This window comes from Camelina sativa, chromosome 15 (genome assembly GCF_000633955.1).
Source record: "Camelina sativa cultivar DH55 chromosome 15, Cs, whole genome shotgun sequence".
In the NCBI taxonomy this organism is placed as follows: Eukaryota; Viridiplantae; Streptophyta; class Magnoliopsida; order Brassicales; family Brassicaceae; genus Camelina; species Camelina sativa.
The window spans coordinates 28,895,854-28,913,865 of record NC_025699.1 but is presented as its reverse complement, the minus strand read 5'-3'; the positions used below and the strand labels follow the sequence as shown (position 1 = coordinate 28,913,865).

Genomic DNA, 18,012 nt, shown 5'->3' with positions numbered 1-18,012 from the left:
ATAAAAATTGAAAACAATGTTAAATATATATAATACTTTCTACATTAAAATATAGAATCAAACTCTTACAAGTTACAACACATATGAGATATAACAACATTTGATATTGGTAGGAGAGGAGGAGAGAATGTTTACTATAAGATGGTAATCCAAATTAGATAATGGAGATGAATCTTTAAAAAATAGAACAATGTAATATCTATATATATATAATACTTTCTAAATTAAAATATAGAATCAAACTCTTACAACACATATGAGATATAACAACATTTGATATTGGTGGGAGAGGAAGAGAGAATGATTACTTATAAGATAATAATCCAAATTAGATAAAGGAGATAAATCTTTTAAAATAAAAACAATGTAAAATATATATCATGTAGTCTCTAAAATTAAAATTTAGCATTAACAATTTACAATGATATTTCATTTTTTTTTTCAACCCATACAACAAAAATAAGAAATCAAAAATAACAAAAAAAAAAGAAAAATGATTTGAGGTATTGTAGAAGAGAATGAGAGAATGTGAAAATGAGATAGTAAAAGAATGTCAATATGAGAGAATGATAGATTGAGAGAATGCTTATTTATATGATAAGAAATGATGGAAGTTACATTTAGAACTATGGAGTTACAATAGTAATTTATTGTGTTTGAATAAAATTGAGTGGTAGAATATGATTAATGCATAATTTATTTTATTTTCAGTTATAATTTTATTTTAATGTGTGAGTTAAATGTATTGTGTTTATTGGATCTTAAATATTGTTTAAAGCAATTAGAAAGCAAATAAAAAAATAAAAAAAAATTAGAAAACATTAAATGAAAATCAACCAATAAGGAGAGACCAAAACCTTACTTTTATATATATGATATATTGCTTTAAACTTTGAAATGAGAAATATATTATAAACAATAATTTTACATGAGAAATATATTAATTTAGCCAACCAAAATATGAATATAAGTTTAGCCAACCAAAATAAATAAAAAATATTAAAATTTAACCAAAAATAATTTCTCTTGAAAGATAATAAGTTAGTAGGAGGAATGAATTAATGTACAATTATTGGATAGGAGTTACATTTGAGTTAAATGGAGTTACATGTCTTTAATTATAAATAAATATTTTAATTTTTTATAACCTAAAATAAAAGGAATACCAAGTGGCTGAATCAAAATTCACATGATTTGGTTGTTTGTTGATATAAACTCAACACTTACACATAATATTTCAAAATAAAAAATATTACTTTTTAAGTGACAAACTAAATTAGTTTTCTTATAAAATTATATGAATTCTTCAATCTCAATAATTTTTAAAATCCCAAGGATAACTTATATTTTTTTGGTTTTCTCTCATCAATTTAATTTATAGTGCTAGATTTCATACTAATGGTTTCATCTTTAGAGAATTTAGTGAAATGATATTTTTAAAATTATATTTTATTTTTATATTTAAGTTCCAGTTGAATATGTTTTGTTTTTTGGATAATTTTTATTTTGATTAAAGACACAAAAAACCAATTGTTTAATTATGTTCTTTTTGTTTTCAAAAACCTCAAATCATAAAAAAAAAATATATATTATATTGATCTCTGCAGATTTAACAATTGGATCACAAAACAAAATAGTCTTTATAAATGGATAAATGGATAATTATATTGATCTTTAAATATTATATTGATCTTTATAAATTATTTAAAATGATACATGAATATGTGAGATAACCAGAGACATAATAGATAATTACATATGGATCATTTCAACTTTATGATCTTATTGTGTGGTGAATATTGTAAGGAAGTATGAAAATAATGACTTATAAGATGTTAATATAAAATAGAAAATGGAGATAAACATTTTAAAAGATTAAAATAAATATATAAGATATACATATCATACAAACTCTAAAACTAAGCTTTTACAATGATATTTGATTTGATTTTTTATAACCCATACAACAACAATAACAAAAAAAAAAAAAAACAAAACAAAACAAAACAAAACAAAACAAAACAAAAAAGAGATTTGAGAGTAGTGGAAGAAGATGAGAGAATGAAAGAGTGATAGACTAAGAGAATAAGATAATGAGTATTTATAGGAAGAGAAATGATGAAAAATTACATTTAGAAAAATGAGAGTTACAATTCTAATTTATTGTTTTGTTTTAATACAATTGATTAATACAACTTAGTGGAGAAATAAAGTTAATGCATAATTTATAGGGAGAAGCTATAAAGATTTCAGTTTTATATTATGTGAGTTAAATGTGAAAATTAATTGTTTTAAATTTGTGTTTTAATATAATTTTTTTTTGTTAAAATTGTATTGCCAAGTGGACCAATAAGGAGAGACTGAAACTCTACTTTTATATATATGATTTTAGATTGTTTTATTTAATTTATCTTTTCACCTTTGAATTATTTGGGACAAATTATTTTTTTCTAATTTTTAACCTTGATTGGGGGGGGGGGGTCATAGACTCTTTTTTGTCCAAACATAAATTTTACCATTCATTCAATCATAAAAGGGAAGAGTAGAAGCTCATCAACCTAATAGTTAGATAAAATAAGCTAATCAAAAACAAGCTTACAACAAACATAGATAGATAGATTGGAAAATATAAATTGTTGTTGATAGATCCATATGAGTTCGGAGACTGTCACACCATGGTTTGCGGATAGGTTTAAAATAATTGATTTGGCAACCTATGTCACCAAAGTGCACTTATATTTTCGATCAAGGGTTCTGAGAGAACTCCAGAGTTAAGTGTGCTTGAGCTGGAGTAGTTTCAGCATGGGTGACCTTTCGGGAAGTGATTGTCGTAACTGTGCGAGTGAGGACAAAACAAGTATTATGAGGAAGAGTCGGTAATATGATGATTTGTAGGGTTGGTAAACAAGTATTTAAAGTCTTCCAGACGTAACAAACTGGCCGCCAAATATGGGTGGACCAGGAGTAGACGAGGGACCCACTAAAGAAGGTGGCCCATGAACTGGGAATGGACATGGGGCTCACTAAGAAAGGTGACAGTCCAAGCATTCTAGAAACAAAGGCTACATCATGGTGTATCAAAGATACTTGCACAAATACAATGGAAAATTTAACATTAGTTACTATCCAAATATTTTGTGACGGTTGAAAAGGGTCTTTAATTTCATTGGTTGTCGGAACAAGCCATTTTGAGATAGCTAAAAGACGTGAATATGTTGTCTCAACACATGAGGAAGGCAGAGCCGAGGTTCTTTCTATGGTGGAAGAGGTTGGACGCAAGGTTATCTAGTTATAAAAATAAACTTTAGACGTAAAACCATGTTTGACATAAAATTAAAATTTGATAAAATTGTTTCCATAAAATTCAACCATGTCTGAAATTCAATAACTTAGAACATAAAATAAAGTCAAAAGCCAGAAACATAAATCATAGGTAATAAATAAAATTAAAGCCATAACTAAAAATCCATGCAAAACTCAAAAGCACTCCTACTCTTCAAGCAAATCAGAGGTGTCCATATGAGTAGCACCATCATGACCAAAATCATCTTCGCCATACTCAAATACAAAGTTTGTTTTCACCTTTTGCCCCTCTTGCTATAGGGATTGTTTATAAAGATCAACAAGGTGTTTTGGTGTCCGACACCTCTTAGTCCAATGGTCCTCTCCTCCACACCGGTGACAAACACTTTCATATAACGCTTTCTCTTGTTTGTTACCGGTCCACTTCTTCTTGAAAGAATGGTTCTGAACTGGTACTCCATGGCCTCGACCATATTCGTGTCGACGATCACGACCGCGTCCACGGCCGCTTTGATTTCCACTTCCAAGACCATGGTTAGTGGTTCTGTTTTGCTTTTTCTTACCGAAAGATGCCGTGTTCGCTTCGGGAAGCGGTGCAGATCCAGTTGGACGCATACCATGATTGTGCATCAATAGCTGGTTCTGTTCTTCAGCCACAAGGCATGAAATCAACTGGTAATACGTAAACCCTTTTTCACGGTACTGTGTATGCAAAGTAGGGAAAGTTTTCTCTAACATGTCCTCCTCTGTTACCTTTTCACCACATAATGCCAATTTGGAGGTAATTTTGTGTAAGGCGGAGTCGTACTCACTAAAAGATTTATAGTCTTGGAAACTCAATTGCGTCCATTCATATCGGCCTCTTGGTAGAATCACCATTTTTTTGTGTTTATACCTTTTTTTCAGATCGCTCCAAAGAACGGCTGGATCTTTCACGAACAAATAATTCTTAAGACTCTCGTGGAGGTGACGGCTAAGCAGCATCATTGCTTGTGCCTTCTTTTTCTCATCTTCTTTGTTTCCATGGATGATTGTATCACCCAGCCCTTTGGATTTCAACAAAATCTTGGCCTCAAGCGCCCATGCCAAGTAATTATCTCCGGAGATATCAAGGGCAGCAAAATCAAGGCTTGGGAGTCTTGACATGGTCACTCACTATACATGATTAACACACAACACAAATTAAACTTAACTCAAAAGAAATATATTTAACGTATGCGTGGTTATGCACAAAGTACGTAGAAGCATATTAACATGTGCATGTATCTATATACTAGTGCATGTATGATATTATGCATCATATAATAATATTAATAATAACATGCATAATACGAGTACATGAATATTGATGATAATAATATGCATCTATGTGAGTACGTAATAAGAGTGCATGAATCATATTAATAATAGTGCATAAGTAAAACAGCTTATATTTTGTACCATATATGTGAGTAATATCGATTAAATAAACAATCATAATGCATGATGTATGTGAGTAATAACATGCATAAGTAATAACAATAAAGTGAAGCATGTATAAAGTAGTAGTAATACGTATAACGAAATCAGAAACATAAGATACAGTATTACAGTAAAGCATCTTATGTTCGGATACGTATAGCAAGCCAGCCGTGATTGTTGACCAACCAAATAATCAATTATGTGTATAAGATTAGAGCATGTGTACCAGAGAGGAGAGACGTTTCGAGGTTGGAGAGTAGAGATATCGAAAGCGGTGATGGCTGGTCGGAAGCGGTGACGGCTGCCGCCCAACGTGGGCGGTTAGGGTTTTCTTTTTTTCTGTAGGGTTAAAGACACAGGGCTGATAACGTGTTAAACACTTGGACTATGCTCCAACACATGCGCACACATACAGACAAAATAAATGTCAGCTTAACTACTTGATCTATCGTTATTACATAAGGACATGAATAAACTATGACAAGTTATGTGTGGAGCACCATAACCATAGATTCCAATACCGGTCCGGTGTACGGAGTGGCGGAATCCGGTACCAGAGCTTTGGTCCGTTATGACCTGATTACAATTTTTGACCCGGGTTTTTTTTTATTAAACCGGACCCTTTTTGGCTAAACCCGATTTATATCTTAAACCCATAAATTATATTTACCACACAAAATTTATCTCTCCCAAGTTAAACTCGAGAAACGAAAGAACATATGTACTCTGAAGACCCGATTTGGTTTTGAAAAGAGGATTTGTGTTAGTTGGGCGATTTGTTGAAGGAAAATCTGACGACAATCAAGTCCTAAAGTTCAGAGCTTGTAACAGGTTTGTTGATAGTATAATTCTTTGAAATTGGCAAAATAGATCTATGAGATTACATTGGCAAAATAGATCTACGAATATGTGTTCATTGGTTTGGAACGAAGATTAAGGTCGTTGAGGTCGTTGATGAAATAGATCTGTATATAATTGTGTGATGAAATAGATTATTGTGTGAATTTGGTAGGATGGATTTAAGCACGGGTTCATCAAGCATGAGTAGATCTTCTGGAGTTATGAGGAAGTGTGATTGTGGATTGCCAGCAAAGATACTTACCTCAAAGACTGAAAAGAATCATGGTAGAAAGTTTTTTGGGTGTCAAATGTACAAGGTAATGTGTGTGCGTTTTGGTAGAGCTGTATATAATAGGCAAATTTTGCAAGTGTTGAGAGTTTATAATGGTTGTAGGATGGTGGAACTGAGCACTGCAAGTTCTTTAAATGGTTTGATCAAGAAGAGGTGAGAGGGTGGCTGCGAAACGCCTTGATTCAAGCTGCAGCTGAAAATCGTGAGAAGGAGAAATTGATAGATCATCTCCAAATGACAATTATGGAACTACGGAGTGATTTGGAGAAGCATGTCGAAGATGCAGAGAAAGTCATGTATAGGCAACGATTGATCATCACTGGGTTATCCGGATTGCTTGTATGTTCCATTGGGACCATTGTGTGTTTGCTTTAAAAGCAATTGTCGTACGTGTTGTGTTTCTTGTTGTCACTTATGTGTTTTTTGTAAAACTATTGTCAGTATGGATCAATTCTGGATTTCTTCTTTTGAGTTATGGATAACCTTTGATTGACCAAATGCATCAAAATTAAGCAAGATGCATCAAAGAAATAAATGGACCAAAGAGATTAATACAAAATAAGTTTGTCTTAATAGATGGAAACCAAAAATATGTTGTCTGCAAGTACAAAAACCCTGATTAATCCGAAACGAGTTTCTCTTTGTCACAAATCCATCAAAAAGAGACAAAAAACCCACGTGACAAAGACTAACAAGAACTCGCACACCAACCTTCCTAAATCATTGTTTTCAATACCACAACACATCAATGCTCAGTAGTGTTTCCAAAGAGTAACCCTCGGAGTCTTTGGCTTCCTTGTGGTGCAGTCAATGAAACATCTTGGACTTCAACATGACCTTGGCCTGAGGTCCCAGCTTCCTCATGACCACCTAGTGCAGCTTCCTCTTGAGCTATCATTGCTGCTTCCATTTCTGCTTCATCTTGAGCCTCCAATAGCGCAGCATTTTGAGCATCTTGGGCAAGTTTCCTTCTCTTTGCCCTGCTTTCATCAGACTACAAAGGAAGGGTGATATAAAGTTAACATAGTAAACAACAACAAAAAAACAGATGGTAATTTTGTCAAAAATTAAAGCTCATTCATACATACCTCATTAGGACATTTTCTTGAGTTATGTCCAGCCCCACCACATAAACTACAATGGGCTATTCTTCCTTTTCTACCAACCTTATACTTATTTTTCTTAGTAGGTGATTCATGTAAACCTTTGATCCTTGCTTTTCCCTTAGGTCTCCCTGGAGGGCGCTTGTAAGGAGGTCCATAAATTCGTCTTCCTCCTACCTCCTCCCAAAACCTCGTTCCATTTACCGGAGTCAACCCTCTACGGTAATTGTTTCGCCATTTTTCTGTCAAATAGTAATCAGAAATGTAGTCCTCAACCTCTTGACAGTTCTCTCTGATTGCACAAACCGCATGGCGACAAGGAATTCCTGTTAAATCCCACTTCCTACATGCACACTCCCTCTTAGACAATATCACACAAAATCCAGTACCAAACTCTACAATCTCATATTTGCCGCCTGTGCTTGAAAGAGAGAAACAGTTCTGCGCCTCATCACATGACTTCTCCACTTCTATCCTTGCTTTCTTTGTATACTTTGCAGTCTCCTTCTCAGCTATCTTAAACCGGGTTACAATCCTTTGCATTGCATCTCTTCTAACCAGCTCTAACATCTCCACAAATGGTTTTTTCCTTGCTTTCTTCAATGTTCTGTTGTAGGACTCTGTGTGATTGTTGTGTGTGTCACCACAGCTTGATCCAGTCCTAAAGAAAGCCCTGCACCATTTACGATGATCTTTCTTCAGCAGATCATCACAAGCCCTCGGGTCCATCTCTCTTAAAATAGCCAAGTTACTCCTGAAATCAGCTTCATTGTAACTGCTAGATACTCTCCAAAATAGTGGCTTCAGTGTCTCAGATTTGTGATCCTTTTTAAGGTTTGCGTAGATGTGTCTGGCACAAGCTCGGTGTTCTGCCTTTGGTAACTCCATTGCCATACCATGAATAATGCTTCTATGCATGTCAGAGATAATGGTAATGTTCTCGCCATCCCCCAAATCCAGGTCTACCTTAATCTTGTGAATAAACCACTCCTAGTTTTCATGGTTTTCTCCTGATACAACGGCCCAAGCTATAGGGTAGATCTGATTGTTAGGATCTCTTCCAACTGCGGTAAGCAATGTGCCTTGGATATTATGCTTCAAGAATGTCCCATCTAACCCAATAATTGGTCTGCAATTCTCCTTCCATGACGTCCTCAACGGCTCGAAGCATATATAAATCTGGTAAAATTCATCCGAACCATCTTCTCTAGTGTTCGTGTTGATCTCCACTGTTGAACCAGGCATTGTCCTATTCGCAAAGTTAAGACAAACATAAGGAACAATGACAAACAACTTTGAAAAGAAACCAAACAGGATCACAAACAGTTACTTATTTAGTGAGTTGATACTGATAATCTCTAAGTCTTGAAAACTGGGCATTGCATTCTTCTTGCAGCTTGTTAAATGCCCTCCTTCTTGCGGATTGTGACTGTGAAGGTGTGATGATGATGTTGTACCTCCTTTTCATCTCGTCTTTGGGTGCACTCATCTCAGGATCTCTTCTAATGTCTTCAAGAAACAAGTCAGCAATCACAGGACTTCTTATTAGCTCACATCGCCCAACAGGATGACATTGATGCTCATCATAGTAGGTTTTAACCATCCACTTCTGTATTGGGTTCTCTATAGAACAATAGATTTGCCATCCGCATCCTTTGCTCTTACACCTTGCACCAAGTGCAATTTTTTCCCATCTATCAAACACTACATTTTGCCTTGTCTTCAGTACGTAGCGGATCACATTGGCCTTAAAATCCGCACCAGTGGAAAATATTTGCCTCAAGCTGAACACACCATCGGGCAAATTCTTTTTTACCAACCTCTCTGCTTGTTCTTCTTCATCACCAGAAGAGTCATCAGTTGCAGGGTAGACTTCATCTTCATCTGGAATTTGTTCTTCATAGCTGTCATGGTTGAACACTTCCAGATCCGCTTCACCAACCTCATCCTCTTCTTCTGATTCAGCATTTTCAGACAAACCATCTTCGTCCTCATCAGCATCATCGTCCGTCTCACCTTCAGGTTCGTACTCTGGATCGCCTTCTCCATCACTCAGCTCATCAGGAATTGCTACGTCATTCCCTATTAGCGAATAAGAAAGTGGTTTCTCAACATACACGTCCAGCTCTCTCATCCAACGCCCTGCTGATTGCATCTTGTTACTATTCGCTTCAACCTCAAGAGAATGCTTATCTGCTAAATCTTCAAATGGTAGCTTGTACCACATAGTCCCAAGCTCGATATTTTTGTCAAGCAACTTCATGGATATCACAGTTTTGAAGATAGCATCAGGATGCATTTCAAACACATCAACCACTCCATCAATGTAATCACAAACACCATTTGCTTCTTTGAACTGGACAGAATGATGGCAATTCACTTTCACAAGTTCCTCGTTACTGCAATACACATAAAAACATTTATCAGTTAAACAAGTTATATTAAACAATCGCTAAAAAACAAAAATAATAAAATATCAAAATTCAAAGACCCGACAACAATATTCTACATAAACCCGACAAGGACAAAGTCATCTTTGTTTTCAATTTTCAATCTAAACACCTTGAAATCGACCCCACAAATTGTTACAAAGCAAAACTTTAATCTTTAACAACTCGAAAAAACAACAGTAACCAAGAGAGAAAAAAAACAGAACCAATATTCTACATAAACCTGACAAGGACAAAGTCATCTTTGTTTTCAACCTAAACACCTTGAAATCGACCCCACAAATTGTTACAAAGCAAAACTTTAATCTTTAACAACTCGTAAAAAACAACAGTAACCAACAGAAAAAAAAAATAGAACCAATAATCTATAACTACTCGAGAAAACCATGATTTGTCCTATACGAAAAGCTACATATATCGCTCTCCACTAATCTATAAAAGAAAAAGGAACCCAGAATAAATCCCCAACAAAGACCCAAAATAAATCCCCAAATAAGTAAACCCAGAAACCCTAATCTCGCGATTTTAGATTAGAAAACCCTAAAATCACGATTTTAGATTGGAACCCTAATCTCGCGAATTTGGAACACACACCTCACAAGATTAATGTCAAAATCCAGATATCTTACCTCATTGTAACGAGATTCGTCTTTGATTCACTACCAATTCGAGTGTTTCCTTCTACTACTTCGAAGAACCCTAGGTAAGTAGTAAAGTTTTTTTTTTAGGTTAAATCGTGAAATGGAAATGAAGTATCGGGTTTGGCTGTATAACATTTGGATTTACACTGAGATTTTTTTTAATTGGAACGGTTCGGTCTTAATTAATTGGGTCCGGTTTACTAAAAAAATAATCGGGTCAAAAATTGTAATTGGGTCATAACGGACCAAAGCTCCGGTACCGGATTCCTCCGCTCCGTACACCGAGCCGGTATCAGAATCTATGGTTATGGTGCTCCACACATAACTTGTGATAGTTTATTCATGTCCCTATCTAATAACGATAGATCAAGTAGTTAGGCTGACATTTATTTTGTTTGTATGTGTGCGCATGTGTTGGAGCATAGTCCAAATAGCTGCGAAACATTTTTCCTATATATAAGGGATACAACTTGATGAACAAGCATTGGTTATAACCTAATAGATTATTAATAGGCCTTAATGAGTATCTACTTAATCATACATAACAAACCAAGGGTTATTAAACTCTATGATAAATATTTAATTTAATTTAACCACAAGATAAGCATAACATGGTTAAAAGAATAATTGAACCAGCATGGATTAGGATATACGGTAAATATTGGTGGTTGTTCAAACCTTATAAAAAACATGAAAACACCATCCAATATTGGAATTTGTAGACATTGGGCCGGTTATGGGCTGAAATGACCAAAATGGGCCTGATTCCATAGTAGAAATCTTGATCGAGGGGTTATCTCCTCCGAGTTCGGCATTTGTACAGTATATTATTTGCTTTGGAGTTGCAGAAAGAGTTTGGTTTTTTTTTTTTGTTAATTCTTCGATTTTGGTTTCTCTGCAATTAAAGTTTTCGATAGAACAAAACCATAAGCTTCTCGATTCGGCTGAGTGTTCAAATTTCAAGCTCTTGCGAAGGATTGAGATTGATCTGCTTTTGATTTGGAACTAGAGAGAGAGAGAGATGGCTCCAACTCAGGATCCCAACAGCGTCGGAGGCGGTGCGAAGCAGGATGAAGCTTCCCTGAAGGTTCCGTCTAAGGATCCCAAGAAGAAGGACGAGAAAAAGGAAGAGGACCTTGTAAGTTTCTTCTTTCTCGGTTTTGATTTGGCGTTCCTTTTTCTCCCGACATTGTGTTTAGTATCTGGGTTCATCAGAATTGGGATTTAATTTCAAATATGTAGGAGGATCTGTACTCATTTTGTAAATTGAAATCGATCTCGGATTGAGGTAGTAAGTATGTTATATAGAATTAGGGTTTTACGACTAGCGGGATTAGAAAGCTCTGTTAAATTGGGATGGGAGGAGAGTTTTTGTAGATTAGTATATATTTTGTCTCACTTAATGACTTGGGGGTGTGATTGTAGTCTGAAGAGGACTTGGAACTAAAGCAGAACCTTGAGCTCTATGTTGAGAGGGTTCAGGATCCCAACCCGGAGTTGCAGAAGGCTGCTCTGGAAAGCATGAGGTAATTCATTAATCTTTTAAACCCGAATTTGACTTGCTCAGCAGTGAAGATTGTAGATTATTGTCTTTGAAGATTGTACAACTTATAAAGTCTATGTTTTTCTTTCTTTTATTACTGTACATTTTTGTGTTTTCATTACTCTTTTGTCTTAAGATTACCTCCTTGTTTTTTTTTTTTTTTGGTTCCCTAGGCAGGAAATCCGGGCTTCAACAAGCTCCATGACTTCAGTTCCCAAGCCACTTAAGTTTCTCCGTCCCCATTATGGAACTCTTAAAGCATTTCATGTAACAATGGCTGATTCTGATCTCAAGGTATGTCATCATAGATTTCAATTCATACCTCGTCAACTCCTTCTTTGTTCCTATTTTTGGGTATGGCTTAAAGATTGCTTTTTCTATGTTTGCAGAAGTACTTGTCCGATATCTTGTCTGTCTTGGCCCTTACCATGTCTGCGGAGGGTGAAAGGGTATGCTTCTAGCTACTGATTTGGCCTTTTAATAAAAGATGTCCTTTTTTTAATCTATTTGTTCCATCTTCAGATGTCTCTGGTTTCCTTTTCATTTCTTTCTGCTTGCACCTTCTCTGTTCTGCCTTAACACATCTGTTGTATTATTTTTTTGTATAGAACTCTGTTGAGTTTGTTTTTCCGATTTGTATACTTGAGGCATATTGTGAACTGATATCTACTTTCTTTTATATTCCAGGAAAGCTTAGGTTATAGGTTGATTGGAACAGAGGGTGACATTGGATCGTGGGGTCACGAATATGTCAGGAATCTTGCTGGAGAGATTGCGCAAGAGTATACAAAGCGTCAGGTTTGAAATCAAATCTCCATTTTGTCTTTGACTATTCAGTTTCTCGACCTCGGACTTTTGCCCATATTCTTGGGTTATTGGAAGTTGTGTTTGGGTTTATCTTGCTAATGATTGGAGTTTTAAGGAATGAGTATGTGTCTTATTCAATGAGAAAGGTTACTGAGTCATGGTTATCTACCTGTTCATTATCTCAGAGTGAGGAGGCCCCTATTGACGATTTGATGGAGCTTGTGCAGCAAATTGTTGCTTTTCACATGAAGGTGAATTTTCTAAAGATTGTTATATTTCTTGTTTCTTTGGTCCTTTGTCGTGCATATATAGGAAGCGATTTTATAATTAATAGGCTTGACACTAGACCTTTGGGGTTTATTTCTATCTAAATGATTTCATTTTACTCCTTGCAGCATAATGCAGAAACTGAAGCTGTTGACCTTTTAATGGATGTCGAGGATCTTGATCTCTTACTTGAGCATGTAGACAAAACAAATTTCAAGAGGACATGCAATTATCTTACAAGTGCAGCAAAGTACTTTCAACATACTCAATCCTATTTATTTTATTTTCTCCACTCTTATTTGTGGTTTTAGACCAGTCATATTGTTATTTTACTGATTTTTTTAGATCAGTCATGTAGAAACAAGTAATGAGCTTTGTCTATATTGCTCACAAAAGTCTCTTTGATGTTTTATATTTGAATTTTTAGGTACCTTCCTGGACCAGATGACATGTTGGTTCTAGATATTTCCTACATGATTTACATGAAGTTTGAAGAATATCCAAACGCTCTGCAGATTGCACTATTTCTTGATAACACGCAGGTAGGACTTTAATCTTCCTACAGAACGTTGCAGCTGGAAAAATTAATCCTCTATGTCAAGTATTTTGAGTATTTGTGTCAACTTTTTTGATGTTTAATGTGCTCCACGATATATTTCTGTATTGCAGTATGTTAAACAAGTATTTACCTCATGTGCTGATCTGCTAAGGAAGAAACAGTTCTGCTACATGATTGCTCGTCATGTAAGACCTTTAACTATCTCTACTTCATTACATTTAACAATTACATCTCATTCCTTCTTTTCTGTTAGTATGTTTTGGTTTTGGATCTTTACTCCTATATGCTTAAGAGTTGTTTGTGCTTTTGTTCGATTGTATTTTACTTTCCGGCCGTTGCATAAAGTTATTAGATAGAAAATGAGAACACTGTTTATAGTTGTTATCGAGCGTGATCTGGAGGGAATTTAAATCTGTTTCTTGATTAGCCATGAATGTTGGGCTAGTTACTAGTCGTCTCTCTATTTTTAGCCCAACGTTGTATTTTGTATCTGGGAAGACCTCATCTTTAGCCACATTGGCCTCCTTCTATTCTCTTTTAAAGCAGACATTGATTAACTGCTGCATCACTGCTTTAAATTGCCGTTCACATAGATACACAATACCCAACTGACATACTTTCTTATACTTCTTTTATCTTCGTATTCCTCCCTGCAGGGTATAACCTTTGACCTTGACGATGAGATGGTTGCAGACGATGATGACCGAGAAGCCTTACAGGATATTGTTAACAACACTAAGTTAAGTGAAGGATACCTGACTCTTGCAAGGGATATTGAGGTCATGGAGGCCAAAACACCTGAAGACATCTACAAGGTAAATCAGTTTGAATGGATGTTAGACCTGCTACTCGTTTATCTAGTTACAAATTATGTTTTCCTCAGTCTTTAACCTACCCTTTTGAATTTTGTAGGCTCACTTGCTCGACGGCAGGGCCAGCTCTGGTGCAAGCGTGGATTCTGCTAGACAGAATTTGGCTGCTACCTTTGTTAATGCATTTGTAAATGCTGGTTTTGGTCAGGTATGGTTGCAGATTGTAATAAAGTAGATCTACTGGAAGACATGTCCTCTTAATATATTTTTGTTTATCGCAGGACAAACTAATGACAGTACCTTCAGACTCCACCACCGGATCTTCTGGAAATTGGCTCTTCAAAAACAAAGAACATGGCAAGACTAGTGCAGCTGCTAGTTTGGTATACTTTTTCTTATTTGATGAATTTATTTTCTGTGTTCAGATCATTGAAGTAGAAATTGTAACCAGATCTTGTTGTTTCCCTTATGATAGGGTATGATTCAACTTTGGGATGTGGACTCCGGACTTTCCCAACTCGACAAATATTTCCATAGTAATGATAATCCTATCATTGCTGGAGCACTGCTGGGAGTTGGGATTGTTAATTGTGGCATTAAGAACGATTGTGACCCTGTGAGTTGATGTTATGTTTTATTTTGCGGGAACCATGTGCTAATATTGCCACTCTTCCATCTCACTCAGCTTTATTTCTCAGGCATTGGCACTTCTTGGAGACTATATAGACAAAGAGGATTCATCTGTCAGAATTGGTGCTATCATGGGTCTTGGAATTTCATATGCAGGTTCCCAAAATGACCAGGTCAAGACATGTTATCTTCTTTACTATATTATTAGTTGATGTTTTAGGTGTTCACGAAATATTAACATGTGCACTGTTCTTACAGATTAGAAGCAAATTGTCGCCGATACTAAATGATGCGAAAGCGCCTCTCGATGTGATTGCATTTGCTTCACTTTCTTTGGGAATGATCTATGTCGGTTCCTGTAACGAAGAAGTGGCACAGTCTATTATATTTGCTTTGATGGATCGAAGTGAGGCAGAACTGGGAGATGCCCTCACTCGTTTCTTGCCACTTGGTCTTGGACTTCTATACCTGGGCAAACAGGTTGGCTATGTGTTGTACTTAATCTACCTCTATGTACATAATCATTATTTGCGTTGCTCAACATCAACTTGTTCCATTATCTACCAGGAAAGTGTAGAGGCTACAGCTGAAGTTTCAAAGACGTTCAATGAGAAGATTAGAAAGTATTGTGATATGACACTTCTTTCCTGTGCTTATGCTGGAACTGGGAATGTCCTAAAGGTATCTAATTAACTGTGCTGGTAGTTAGTTGACACAGTTCATTGCATTTAGTTTAGTTGTTGACTCCTTGTATGTTCAGGTCCAAGACCTTCTTGCTCAGTGTGGGGAGCATCTTGAGAAAGGTGACATCCACCAGGGTCCAGCTGTGCTTGGATTAGCAATGGTTGCTATGTCCGAAGAACTGGGGATTGATATGGAGATCCGTTCTTTGGAGCGGATGTTACAATATGGAGAACAAAACATTCGGCGAGCTGTGCCTTTGGCCCTTGGTCTCTTATGCATATCTAATCCAAAGGTATTACTTTTGTAAATCTCGTTTTACTTAACCTGCTTACATAATATTGCTGCCTGTTGTATAGAGTTAATGCTGGTTTTTTGAATTTTCCCACAATTCCAGGTGACGGTAATGGACACCTTGAGCCGGCTTAGTCATGACACAGATTCGGAAGTTGCCATGGTTAGTATCATTTATAATTCACAGCCTGTCCAGTTAGTTTTTTAATTGAATAGTATTGAGAGGGGACTGATCTTTCTTGTAACTCCTACAGGCAGCAATTATATCGTTGGGACTGATTGGTGCCGGAACTAATAACGCAAGGATAGCTGGGATGCTTCGGAACCTCTCCAGCTATTATTACAAGGACGCCAGTCTTCTCTTCTGTGTAATGTGTTCCTCATTTTTGTTTTGTCTACTCACAGTAAAACTGTTATTCTTGTTTGAATCATTGAACTCACTTGGTAACTCATGATGCAGGTGCGTATTGCTCAAGGGCTGGTGCACATGGGAAAGGGTCTCTTAACACTCAGCCCCTTCCACTCTGAACGGTTCTTACTATCACCGTAAGTTGATCATTCTCTCTGTTGCCACTATAACTAGAGCTTTTCGATAGTTGGATCTTTTAAGCTTTGTTTTGTGTATCCTTACTTTGCTCATGTGAACCTTATTGATGCAGAACCGCACTTGCTGGTATAGTGACACTCTTGCATGCATGCCTTGACATGAAGCCGATCATACTCGGGAAATACCATTATGTGCTGTACTTCCTCGTTTTGGCGATGCAAGTGAGTGAAACTTAGTCCCAGTGTTTTCCCCTCTTGTTATTTAGATCTGTTGAAGTTGTCGATATGATTGATTGTGATCCTAATTTTTGTTTAAAAAATGTAGCCAAGGATGATGTTGACAGTAGACGAAAACCTGAAGCCACTGTCAGTGCCAGTGCGGGTAGGACAAGCAGTTGATGTGGTTGGACAGGCGGGTCGGCCAAAGACCATAACAGGGTTCCAGACACACTCCACGCCTGTTCTCTTGGCTGCTGGAGAGAGAGCCGAACTAGCTACTGACAAGTATGTTCTTTCCTTCCTTGTACAATTTTATTTTTTTTTCAAATTGAAAAGACTTTTGGTATGTCTGATTATAATTAAAACTCGGATTGTTGTAAATGGGAAAACAGATACATTCCTCTGTCGCCGATACTAGAAGGGTTCATCATATTAAAGGAGAATCCAGACTACAGAGAGGAGTGAAGAGATGCGTTTTCATAGGAAGAAGAAAAAGAAGCTCTGCTGTTACCTGCTACTAGTTTTATTATGTCTCATCATGGTTCTATGCCTTCTCTTTTTTTTTTTTTGGTTTTCCTATCTTCGTGTAAGCTTTGTTTGTTTCATTATTATCTTGGGATCTTTTCTATGACACGTCGTTAATCAAATTATTACATTAGTCTGTTTGATTTTTATAGTCGATAGAGACATCCATAGATATTTCTCAAAAAAAATATCAATATTGAACGGTCAGCTATAAATAAGTTCACGATCCATAAATTAAAACAACAGTATATTGTGACAAAAAAACTTAAACGGGGTACTGAGGTTTTTATACGGGTCGAATATTTGTTAGTAGAGAGAGCCTTTTGGCCCCAAAGGTATTGTGACGTAATAAGAATCGCTCGCGTTTATAAAAAAAGGTTTTGGACCAAACCAAACAGAACAGGTTTTATAGGGTTTATCTCGTTTTCCCCGTAATCGTAATCGGAAAGCCAAAGCCAATCGAATTCTCCATTTCTCTTCTTCTTCCTCTCGTACCCGTAACTCTCTCTCTCTCCCGATGGCCGCATCCGCCGTCGCCTCCGGTGCTAGATCGATGTTTCGAGCTGCTTCGAGTCGGAGCGTCACTGGCCGCTTCGCCTCTCAAGCGAAATCAGCCCCGCCCTTGTTTAGAGCCACTGCCAGAAGAAGTCCACTCCTTTCTCCTCTCCGGTTAGTCTCTCTCTGTTTTACCCAATTTTTCCTATTTGATCTCATTTCATACTTGTGTGCTATTATCCGATCCAAAGTTCTTTAATATATATCTTGGAATGAAGAGATTTTATGTCTCTCTAATTGGAATCTTGCAAAAGGGTTATTACAATTCAAAGCCAAATAAAATCAACTTTTTGTCTTCCTGAATCTTCGGGTTTTGTTCTTTTGTAATCTAATCACATTGGTGTTTGTAATCATAACACTCACTCAGTGGTGTGGTGGTTAAACAGATGAAAATTTTGCATCTTTAATTGAGAAAAACCAACCCTCTTCTCTATTGACTAATATCATCATTACTTCATACCTTTTTTTTTTTTTTTTTTTTTTT

General features: G+C 36.2%; 4 protein-coding genes across 6 annotated transcripts in view; 3 read left to right on the top strand and 1 right to left on the bottom strand.

Annotated features, from left to right (window-relative positions):
• LOC104748911 (uncharacterized protein At1g43920, Chloroplastic-like) lies at positions 5,778-6,271 on the top strand. Its single transcript, XM_010470491.1, has 2 exons — positions 5,778-5,921; positions 5,999-6,271. Exons 1-2 carry the CDS (start codon positions 5,778-5,780, stop codon positions 6,269-6,271), a joined length of 417 nt encoding a protein of 138 aa, XP_010468793.1.
• Positions 6,642-7,887, bottom strand: LOC104748910. Its single transcript, XM_010470490.1, has 2 exons — positions 6,985-7,887; positions 6,642-6,890 (listed from the first exon to the last, which is right to left on the bottom strand). Exons 1-2 carry the CDS (start codon positions 7,885-7,887, stop codon positions 6,642-6,644), a joined length of 1,152 nt encoding a protein of 383 aa, XP_010468792.1.
• LOC104747801 (26S proteasome non-ATPase regulatory subunit 2 homolog A) lies at positions 10,919-17,124 on the top strand. Its single transcript, XM_010469495.2, has 23 exons — positions 10,919-11,228; positions 11,516-11,616; positions 11,807-11,927; positions 12,023-12,082; positions 12,321-12,431; positions 12,626-12,691; positions 12,836-12,957; positions 13,135-13,249; positions 13,377-13,451; positions 13,923-14,081; positions 14,179-14,286; positions 14,360-14,461; positions 14,554-14,694; positions 14,777-14,881; positions 14,967-15,188; positions 15,276-15,389; positions 15,469-15,684; positions 15,787-15,846; positions 15,938-16,051; positions 16,144-16,229; positions 16,343-16,451; positions 16,555-16,733; positions 16,841-17,124. Exons 1-23 carry the CDS (start codon positions 11,112-11,114, stop codon positions 16,911-16,913), a joined length of 2,676 nt encoding a protein of 891 aa, XP_010467797.1. The 5' UTR covers positions 10,919-11,111; the 3' UTR covers positions 16,914-17,124.
• The window catches only part of LOC104747799 (protein NUCLEAR FUSION DEFECTIVE 6, chloroplastic/mitochondrial), a 2,940-nt gene continuing 2,163 nt past the window's right edge, over positions 17,236-18,012 (top strand). For all 3 annotated transcript variants that reach the window (XM_010469491.2, XM_010469490.2, XM_010469492.2), the window contains exon 1: positions 17,236-17,642. In XM_010469491.2, the coding sequence (XP_010467793.1) occupies positions 17,491-17,642 (152 nt within the window). In that variant the 5' untranslated portion in view covers positions 17,236-17,490. The remainder of the gene's footprint in view (positions 17,643-18,012) is intronic.